Source organism: Crocodylus porosus, unplaced genomic scaffold (assembly GCF_001723895.1).
Source record: "Crocodylus porosus isolate Cpor-Errol unplaced genomic scaffold, CroPor_comp1, whole genome shotgun sequence".
NCBI lineage: Eukaryota > Metazoa > Chordata > Crocodylia > Crocodylidae > Crocodylus > Crocodylus porosus.
The window spans coordinates 17,226,694-17,238,002 of record NW_017728924.1 but is presented as its reverse complement, the minus strand read 5'-3'; the positions used below and the strand labels follow the sequence as shown (position 1 = coordinate 17,238,002).

The 11,309-nt window shown below is 39.9% G+C and overlaps 1 protein-coding gene across 2 annotated transcripts in view; it reads left to right on the top strand.

Annotated features, from left to right (window-relative positions):
* Nucleotides 1–11: 11 nt before the first annotated feature.
* The window catches only part of LOC109313727 (phosphatidylinositol-binding clathrin assembly protein-like), a 44,317-nt gene continuing 33,019 nt past the window's right edge, over nucleotides 12–11,309 (top strand). For both annotated transcript variants that reach the window (XM_019540443.1, XM_019540442.1), the window contains exon 1: nucleotides 12–192. In XM_019540443.1, coding sequence (XP_019395988.1) covers nucleotides 63–192 — 130 coding nt within the window. In that variant the 5' untranslated portion in view covers nucleotides 12–62. The remainder of the gene's footprint in view (nucleotides 193–11,309) is intronic.

Below are 11,309 nucleotides of genomic sequence, written 5' to 3'. Positions count from 1 at the left end.
GCGGGCAGCGAGGCCGGGCCGGGGAGCGGAGCGCGCCGCTGCCGGCGGATCGGAGCGGGAAGATGTCGGGTCAGTCCATCACGGACCGCATCGCGGCGGCGCAGCACAGTGTCACCGGCTCGGCCGTCGCCAAGGCCGTCTGCAAGGCCACGACCCACGAAGTCATGGGGCCCAAGAAAAAGCACCTGGACTGTGAGTGCGGGGGAGGGGAGCGGGAGCGCTGAGGGGAGGCGAGGGGACCCCGCTGTGCCGCCCGCCCTTGGGGACAGCTGGGCCCAGGTGCTTGCCACGCACCTGCTGCAGGGCACCAAGGAGGCCTTTGGCCTGGCCCGGAGGTGGCCGCTTTCTCTGGGGAAGGGGGAGCCTGGAGCTGGGTGCTCCCCCCGGGAGAAGAACCATTGTTCTGCCTTTCTCCATAATGGGTGGGGGTGCAGCAGAGGTGCTGGTAATTTGGGTTCAGATGGGCCTGGCTGGGCTTTCCCTTCTCAGGGTTTCAGTATGGAGGCAGGGGCAGGCCTTCTGCAGGATGCTTCCTGCTTCTCCACAGCTGGCTGTGAAGCCCCTGGGTCCTACCAGAGGCCAGCTGCTGTCCTTAAAAGAAGGAGCACTGTTGTTGCCAGGAGTGCCCAGGTATCCTGCCAGAGGCCAAGGGTCTCTTAGGGTGATAGCTTTTATTAGCTGCCTCTTACTGAACTAGGTGATGGGTACAATCAACAATGTCACCCTCAGAAGTGCTTTCCTCCCACTGAAAAGAAGGAGCTTTCCTGACTTGGACCCTCGGGTGTGCAGGTGTGGGTTCAGTACAGCTCCAGCTCGTTCATTGGCAACTTCTTTTTGTTTCAAATAGGGCAGGGTTTGACAGTGGTACATATGACTCCATCTAGCTAGCGCTTTTCAAGGAGGCAAGGCTGAGTTGGTGCTCAGTACATGATGCATTATTCACTTGGAAAATATATGATGTCCTGATGCTGTACGAACTTGGGTGCTCAGAAGTATCCTGAGTACTTCAGAACCAGGACATGGTAGAGCTCATAACTTAACCTGTTACTCCATATGAAATTTTCCCAGGGATTAGGGGAAACATTAAGATAGGGAACTAAATCCTGGTTCCTGTAAAGCTTCCAACAAGGGAACAGTTTGTGTGTTGGATGAAGAGTTTTTATCAGATCGCTGCAATTTGATTCCAGATGATACAAGTAATAATGCAAATGAGCAGATGCTGGTTAGGTCTTTGGCAAATGCATTATGTGTTAGTTAATTTGGAGAGAGCAGTTTGGACCTCGGCTTAGCTGTGTAACTCACCTGTTAAAGTTCATCATGAGGTTTGTGGATAGTGTGTTTGCTGTGGGGCAAATAGTTTTTAAATTAGTAAAAAATTCTTACAGGGGTTCTTTGTTGTGAATGAAAGTAATGAAGGTAACTAACCGATCGGTGCCTGACTTTTTTAATAACTAGCCAGAAACCAACATAACAGGAAGCCAGAAAGTGGTGGCAGTGTAGTGTTGCTCAATAGTTTGAAGGTTTCTGCAGTTGATACACATTAGTGCATGGAATGCAAAAATATTATTATTACAATAATGCTGAGTCTGATGTAACCTCACAAAATGAGGAAATGGAAGTTGTTTGGCATCCTTTCCCCAACTTGTCACCACTCCGAATTCCACGGAGATTGTGTTGGCTGTCAGATTCCTTCGAATGTCATTTGATATGAACCTTTGTTCAGAAGAATCGGTTGCTTGCAGGGACTCATGTAGAAAGTCCTGTGCTTTGACATTAGTCACTTGGTCTGATTTTTCTTCTCTTAACAGAAAATTAGAAAGCCTGATATTATGGCTGCATTTCAAAAGTGGCAGAGCATCATGGGAGTTGTTGAAATGTAATATTACAAACAGTACCTTGTTCACTGGGATTTCACAGGACTCTTTTCATTTTACAGTTATTACTGGGCTTGCCATAGCTGTGTTGTGGATGTCTAGATATGCTGTCAAAGAGGCTAGGTTACCTTTGACCTAACAGTTATTATTTGAATCACAAACGTGCTTGTAAACAAAACTTGGCCTTGCTTCTATTTAAGGTAATTGGGTAGAATTTTAGAAGCTGTATCATGCTGCTTTCTAAAAAATTATCACAATAAATATACTTCCTTCATGGAATAAAGTCAAAATGTGGCTTGTGCCTTACATGAAAATTATGCTGTTTGTTTTTTTGTTTTTTAAGCCTGGCCCTTGCATATACCTATCATAAAGACCGCTACATCTTATTCCTGCTCAAGTAAGGTTTCAGGAATAACATTCCAGAGTTGCTATTGTTGCGTTTGGAAACTTGCCCAGCTTCAACCTACACTCTGATCAAGCTAGAGCTAAGAATCCTATCTTGACCCCTAAATATTAGGAAAAAGCACTTTGATATCAGATACTGGTGTCATGGATGAAAGCACTACATGTGTAATGTGTGTGCGAGCAATTGGCTGGTGCCCTAGAGCCTTGTCACAGAGCTGCTAAGTAGTTTAGCCGTTTATTTAATTTTTGTTAACAAGGAATCAAAGCTCTGTGAATGAAAATATTCTATTTTAATATAGGTCACAATGTCCTGAAAGTAAATCAGCAGCTCTATTTTATAATAAATTGTTAGACCTTAGTAAAATAATTTTCACAGTAGTCCTTTTGCATTTCTTGTAGCGTGCTGGGGGCATCCCATTATTTCTATCTTTCTTCAAGTTCTTTCATTTTCCAACTTACCCTTCCACTTCTAACTTGATGAATCAGTAGCTCAATGGAACTAGATGTCTGTTTTTTAGAACCTGTCAAAATCATTTAGTTAGACGAATAACACTTTTCCTGTTGGTTTTGTCTTTGCCCTGCATTTATTTTTTATAGTGGGCTGAATATTCTATCTCTGACTTCTGAAAACAAGGAAACAGGGAGCAGGTACTTGCTGGCAGTTTAAAACCCAACCACAAAAGCATTATGGTAAATAGGAAAAGTATCCAAATCTCAAAAAGTGGTTTTGCAGGGGTATTAACAATAGTGCAGCTGTAAAATTGTGTTATACATAATATAAACTTGATTCTGAAATATAAAGTAGACTAAGCCAGCCCATGCCTCAATGTAGGGGTATCTTTTGGTTTTCTTGGGATTCTGTGTAACCAGAAGGGTCCAGCCATCCCGCTCTGAGAGTCCTTGGTCAGTGTATCAAATGCAGCAGTTCTTGTTCTGTTGTTGGGAGTGGGTTCATATGAGCTGCTGAATAATCCTGTTATTTGGGAGTGGGTTCATATTTGGCTTCTTCAGAGTTGAGTTTTGACACAACCTAATGCTTGAGGCTGACTGCGTCAGGTTTGCAGTAGGAATTCCGTAGCAGCATTCTTGTCCATAGCATTATTGCTTACCATTTTTAGATGTTGGGCATAATATATATAAAAAGATAGTAACGTTAGCGTTCATACTGAGGGTATTACTGTTGATGCTTGGAGTGCAGATTGAGGAAAGAATTTGATCATGGTTCTAGATATTAAAATTCCAGGGGATTTTTCACAAGGTGAAGTAATGTGGGCTTTAAACAAGTGTCTGTTTTGCCAGACATTTGGTAGCTTTTGGTGATATTTTGTTTGTTGTTTGAGTAAGAAATTTGTAGGAATATACACTGATATCTTTGATTGTTAGGGGAACCTCATAGAGACGCTACTGATATATTTCTGTAAAATATACGGTCACAAGGACTTTTTTTTTCCTTCAGGGATGTTGTTTGCTTGGGCACGAGTTTGAGTTTTGTCTTGTCTATTTTCAGGAATCATGGGATTCTTTCTCCAAAAACATATTCTCCCACATATTTATAAATAAACTCATGCTTTTAGTTGTCACTTGTAAGTAATACACTGGTATATGTAGGAAAGTAAAGTTGAATGTATTCTGTTCTTATGCTTCAAAGAAATTAAATAGTAGGGGAGGGGGAGGGATGGGAAATAACTGTAAGCATCCTGAAAATTCCTTGACATAAAGCCACTTGTTAATACAGCTATTTAGTATGAGTGACCCAGATTAAGTTCAGCAGCTTGCTAAAAGTATAAGTGCTACTGTATGCCAACGTCCTCCATTACTAGGAGGAAAAAAAATCTTTCCTTAGCTTATAGCTTTGTGTAAATATAATGTTCCAGTGAAATGAGCACATTAATGATCCCATTGTCAGATGTTGTTTCTGCGCCATTTTGTAATAAATTATTTACTGATCTGTCTCATTTCCTTATAAAGCCGTGCTTGTGCATTTAAGTATTATTGCATATGTAAATATAGGACAGGTGATGATACAGCCTTGATGGAAGGAAATACACAGCTTCATTTTTACTATTGATGAGCTTTGTTTTTTAAGACAATTTTTTCAGTCAATTATAGTCAGTGTATTTGTGAGTAGACCAGTCTGTCAGGGACAGTCATTTGGTAGCTTTTATTGTTCACTTTATCAAGGTAATCCCTATGTATCTGACCCTTAAAAAGAAGGGCAAGAGATTTGTAGAATTGGAGACAGCAAAAATTCACAATTTTAGTATACTTTCTTTGCTTCTGACTTTGAGAGGACCTATTCTATATCAGGAATTAAAAAAAAAATCAGGTAAAGATTGATGTTGAATGTAGTGTACTATTGAGGAGGAATGAAGAAGGCTATATGGTATGCTATAAAATATATTCATATTAGGGTGCTGTAAAATGTTGTGAAATATTTGGCCTAGGATTTAAAGGCACTGGATGGTCTTCCAACTAAAGAGCTTGACGCAACCATAGCAAATAAGTTTAAAACAAACCTGATAAAAACATAGTTGGCTTAGTGTCCAGACCATTTTAATCTAGGGAAAATTTTGGTGAAGACTTGCGGTTTTGCATTTCAGTTAATTGAAAATATGCATGTGCCGCAGTCGATCAACAGTTACTCAGGACCTGGAGATAAGGATTGGCTAATCCTTGTTAGGGCCGAGACGGTCCTTGTTAGTCTGAAGACAAAACTCAGAATATGCCAGTTCCTACCTTTTATTTGTTTTTTGATTATGGAAAATAATAGAGCAATCTTTCTGTTGCAAGGAAGTCAGAAAGATCAGAACAGGTCAGAAAGTTTTGCACACTGTGGCTTCCTATTTGAAATCTCTGGGTTTATCTTGTGAATGTGTAGGTGTGTGCATGCCTAACTAGTAATATTGTGCAGCACCAGAGGCACCCTTAAAAAGAGCTCAGCCAGGATACTGTTCATCCTGGGGTGCAGCAGTATCTTGGTTGAGAATCGCTGGTCTCATTCTGTGGCTGAAATCTGCTCTTTTTAAAAATTCGAACTTTTTTTCATAGTTTCCTACTTGGCAAAATTGATCTGAAACCTTATTTTAATTACAGGATATTTATTTGACTTGATTTAATAAAACATATTCCATATTGAGTACTGAGGGGCACTTTCACTCATTTGTAAGAGCAAAGATGTAGATTTGCTTGGCCTTAGAATTTAAGGCTTATGTAAAGCAGTGTATTTGAATATTCAGTAATGATTATGGGGTAAGATTAGGCTGAAGAGACGGGACTGGGATAAGCAGGCTAGAGAGTCTATGAAAAGAATGGACAAAGTGGACCTGATGAGACTGACCATTGCCAGGTGCTTGCTCCCAGCCCCTGGGATTCCTGAATCTTGCCATTCTCCTGCTGTCAGCAAATGCATGTGAAATCTGCTGGCAAAGTGTGTCTTGTCCCCTTCTAGTGCTCATCCATTATTGTTATCATTAGCTTATTTCTTTATCTTAGGTGACAGAGTTTTGGTTGTGGTTCTAAAGATTTCAACCCTACGAGCAATCACATGGATGCCAATATGAAGCCACTGGGTGGAATTTCAGTTTTATAATTAACTCTTATAAAACTAAGGAAATTTGCAAGCATACCCAGATGCAAATTATACCAAAAATCATTATCACGGATGTGAAATGCCCAAGTTAAGGTTGCCAATAAAACTTTAATTCAGCTCCCTTGTGCATATGTATGTATTAGGATGCAGTCTAATTAAGTGATTGAGTTACTTTTCCACACAACTCTGGCTTATTCTGTGCATACAGTGGCCCAACTCCAAGACTGAGTTAAGCTTATGCAGTGAAGAAAGCTGTTGCAGAAGTGTAGCAAAAGAGTTTGGAGGCTATATGATGGTTAAGACCACAGATAATTTGATTCTCTCTCTCCCTTAGCATCATTTAGGAATTCTGGAAAACTGTAGACTTAATTTAGCTCCAATTTGTCATGCTCTGCTTCATGCACTGAGTTAGGTTGGGATCTTAAAAGGTATTTTTTTTTACATGTTTATATATTATAGTACTGTCATCATGCATACACTGTACAAAAGCAGTCTCCTAGCAAACTGTAACTTTTTTGAGTGCCTCACTTAAAATCTATAATGTTCGTTTGACATTTTGTGCATGAATGGTTGGATTTCCTGAAGCTGTGCTATTCCACATATTTAATATGTAAAAAAAAAAAAAAATGTTTTTGGTTTATTTGTTTTCCCTCCAACCTTCAAGATCTGACTGTAGATAACAAGTGAAACATTTTAATACCATTCTTTGTATTGTTGTCCACAACTTTGAAATGCCTGAGAAACCCATAAGATTATTTACCTCTCCCATTCATACTTTGCTTTCAACTCTGAAGTTTCCTGGAGATCTTACAACATTACTCTCAGCCTGTGAAAAAAGAATATAAAGAAAATATCTTGTGTAGAAATGCAGATCGTATCAATTAAGCCCTTGACCCATGTTTGTTTTCCTTAACTTTACTGCAGAGCTGACATGAGCTCCCAGTCAAGTGTGATAGACTTGGGTATTTGACCAGCCAAAAATCCTTGTTCTGTTGACCAATTCAATATTGACAAATAATAGTCAAATATTTGAAGCATTTATTTATGAGAATAATCTTCAGCAGTTTAGATACTTTCGCGAATTACAAAAAATAAGTTTTTCATAACAGTTAACCATGAAATCAGCATTTGTTACAATTTTTTAGAATGTAGTGACTATCAGTTAAGTAAGTGTAAATGTGAATTATGTGCATAACTGAACAGTTCTTTTCATTGGTTTTTATTCCCCAAGCCCTGGGTTCAGCCCAGACAGTTACAAAATTAAAAAAAAAATTAAACAAAACATATCAACTGTAAAATTAAAAAAAAAGTCAAGTTTTAAAGTGTAGCTCTGCTAAGTGCACAGCAGGCCAACTCTAAGCAATTTGCTGTTTGGAGTTGGAGAGACCTGCATTCACAGCGGATGGTCAGTAGGAGAAGCTTTTCTTGTTTTGATTCCTGCAGTCTGCTCAGAGAAGATCTCCTGCGGCCCCAGGTTGCTTAATGGCAGGCGGGGAGGAGGGGAAAAAAGTCTGGAAGAGCTCAGGAGAGAGGAACAAGGCCATGGGGTGCTTGCTTTGACCTGTGAGGGTAGAGGGCTGTCTTGACTCCTGGAGGATTGTGGGGCAAGGCATGCAGTCCTCCTGCCATTGCCAACAAATGATATTGAAACAATAAAAAGATAGGCCACCATTTGCACAGAGATTCTTAGCCATCCATAGACTTCATCCATCCACCTATCCATCCATCGTGCTTTTCATCTGTACTAGAGAGTAAGCTAATGAACAGCTGCTGCTCAGCCTTGGGCTGGTATCTTGCTCACTGTGCAGTGAAGATGCAGGTTAAGCTATTCAAGGGTTGATGGTCTTTCAGTATTTTCCTAGTTCTCCTATATGTACTAGATAGCAGATAAATTATCACACCAGTTACTGAAGGGAACATCAAAATGGTTCATCTCACTGAAGACTAAGAATCATAGGATGCATTTTCTCTCCCTCCCTCCAAGGTCCTGGTGTTTTACACAGGTAAACATGATGCCCAGTGTGAATCCAAGTATTTCTTTCTAGCGCAGCTACTCGTATTCCTGTACTAGGCTAACCAAGCTAATTGAATTGAGATGCCTAAGCTAACTCCACAGTGAAGGAATGTCCCCAAAACCTTTAACTTACATGTTGTTTGTCCTTATTTACATGTTGGAAAGTTTAGACTACAGCTCAGAAAAAATTGGCTGCTTATACAATAGCATCGTGAAGCCCCAAGCAGACTGTATTCTGTATGGCTTCTGATAGACTGGGGGGCGGGGGGTGCATTTTACCAGAAAAAGCAGTGTATTAGTTTGACTCAGCTCCACAGTGTCTGTATAGATTGGGCATTTCAGCAGGGCTTTTTGGTTATTTATCTAAAGCCGATTCAATCAGATATTAGATAAAAGAACCAAAATAGCCCCGCTAAAGCACCTGATCCATACAGATGTTGGATGAGCCAGGCTCAACTAACACAGCGCCTCTTCTGGATGTGCGTTGGGCTTGGTGCGCGGGGTGCTGAGTTTAAATGTTAAATTTGTTAGTAATCATTTCCATGGTGCTTGTGCGTGTTACATAGATCTTGTAGATCATGGAGACTTGGAATATCTAAAACAATGAGATACAAAGAGTGCAGTTTCAATCTTAAGTGACAAGGTGAAGAGATTCACAATCTTGAACCTTACTGCATGGCTTTTGGTGCTACTACAGATATCCTAGATGGTCCTTTTTTTTTCTTTAACTTTAAGCCATGATCTTCATTATTTACAGACAACATTTGTTTTGATGAATGAAATCTCCACAGAAAACCCAGTGAATATCAAAGTGTTTGTCATTCAGTGAGAACTGCCTGACTTCATATGAGATGTATATCAGATGATTTATGAAATAAGTCCTGGGTGCTTTTGTAGGCCATTAAAAATCCCATGGCAACCTTCATGTGAACGTAGGATGTTAATTTTTCCATGTCCAAGGCAAATATCAATATTGTTAATTAAAGTAGGCCTAATTCCCTTTCAGTTTTGATTGGCTACAGTACCATTTGTAGTCTAAAATTGTTTAAAGAATTTCCATGTTCCATTCTAGAAATAGCTTTGTAACCACTTGTTTGAAGTGATTTGAGTATATAATTTGCAGGACACTTTGAGATTTATGATGAATGCAAGGTTATAATGGAGAAGTAGCATCTTTTATCTTGCACATTAGTTTTCTCCCTTCATAAAATGCACACTTTTAATATGAAAGCCTGTACTACAGTAGTCATTCTAGTGCATCTGTATGCACATACGTGCTTTTATATTGATCGCTAGTTGTTAATAGATGATGCTAGAATGCAGATTGTCACGTTTGCCTAGGAGTATGGTAGTACTTTCTTCTTTGTTTTTCCCCTCATGGTACTAAATTTAATTTAATATCCAAAAAATCTCTCTCTCTATAAATGAATCTACTCCAGAATTGGTCTGTGTGTTTTTTGGGTTTTTTGTTTGGGTTTTTTTTGTGGGAGGGGTTAAATAATGAAAACTGTAACTACTTAGTTTGAGAGAATACTTATCAGCTTCCCAGTCTACAAAGGTACCTTGTATTCTGTATCCACAGTTAGTCTAGAAGATGTGGAGTTCAGCTGAAGGATATGGGAACATAGCTAATATGTAACTAGAGCCATTAATACCTTTAATATGAGTGCAAGATGACACAGCCACAGTTTATCAGGATTTGTTTTCTTTACGTAGGTGCTTAAAAACTTAAGGTTTGATTCATGGCAAAGCTTAAACCTTTTAAGTTTCTCTCTCATGTACAGCCCTGTTAAAGGGATTTCTAGAGTCAAATTTAGTCCAGTGCATAAGCTTTCTGAAAGTATGCCTTTAGCTTATGTTCACTCTCCAATTCTGTAAAAACACTTCTTATTAAATTTAAATATTTTCATGGAAGTGTCTTAAATATTCCAAACTGTCTAACACTATTCTACACTATTTCTGTTGGCGTGTATGAGATCCTAACCGTGAAATTGCTGAGACAACACTTGCAGGCCATGTCCACATGAGCATGGACGTTTAGTTCCCTGGGAACAACTAGCAGCAGGACACTTTGTGCCGCTGCTACCATCTGGCCAGACTCCAGTTTTGAGTGGCACATGCTGCCCCTGTGTGCACTGCTCTGCTTTTTATTTTTCGATGCAGGTTTTTTTGACCCCTGGATATCCAAGGGTCAAAAAAACCCAAACCATGCTGCTACTTTGCAGCACAGAGAACAGCTGAATGTGACGTATGTGGCACCGGACACGTGTCTGAAACACCACATACCATATGGCCACACTGGGCTGGATGTGGCCATAGAGTCTGAATGCTTAAGAGGAAGTTTTGGTAGCTAAATCAATACCTAGTTTCTAATTCAAGAAGCACTTCAAACCAAAGGGTTTGATCCTATTAAGTGCTATTTGCTTTCAACACCACAACTTTTATAACTTTTTAGTTGAGCCAATATCCTATCTTCTGGTTTGTTCCTTGAATTTGTTTTGAATATTTGTAGATCACTGAGAATTTCACCATTAACTTTAATGGGACCAGGGGTTTACCCTCAATATCCTTGCTCATGTGGAAGGTGCTACTGTAACTCTGGCAAAGCTCCTTTTTGTAGTGCTAACACATTCCAAGATAACAAGTTTGCAGGTACTTTCATTTGTTCAAAGGAGGGTGGGTTACCTAAAGTTTTCAAATGAGACTGCTATATGCATTGACAAGCTATATGCATTTTTTTTATGTTTCATATAAATGTTAGAATATGAGTGTAACTTATCTTCCAAGTACTTTCTTAGTGTCCTTTTAGAGCACACACTAGTAAAATTTAATATTCAGTTTGTCAGTCTATAGTCTTTGAACTCAACAAATCAATATTGCTAGTTTCTCATACAATATTTTTATTAGCAGGGATCCTGGTTTTCTCTGTTTAAAAATTGCACATTCTCTGATTAAAGCCTCCTCTTCTGCTCCCTCCCTCAACACATGTGCACACATTCTCTGATTAAAACCCCCCCAAAACCTGCATTTTTCCATGATTAAAATGAAATGCCACTGTATATATTGGTATCAGTTGAACACGATGTTTTATGGCTATGTTTACAATTTTAACGCTATTTGGAAGCCTACTAGTGCCTCAGTCATTATTCTAATACTATAAAAGCCTAAGTCTGTCTGTCTGTCTGTCTGTCTGTCTGTCTGTCTGTCTGTCTGTCTGTCTGTCTGTCTGTCTGTCTGTCTGTCATGCTTTATTAGCACTCTAATTGGCTGACAAACAGCCAATCAGAGTGCGAACAAGCATTCAAACAGGAGCTGGTGGTGGTGAAGCACTGCCATGATGGTGGGGATGAAGGGTGGGTGAGGCCAGCTCCTTGACTGCCTGCCCCTGCGCCCCCTCCCCGCTCTGAGGCAAGGCCAGCACTGGCCC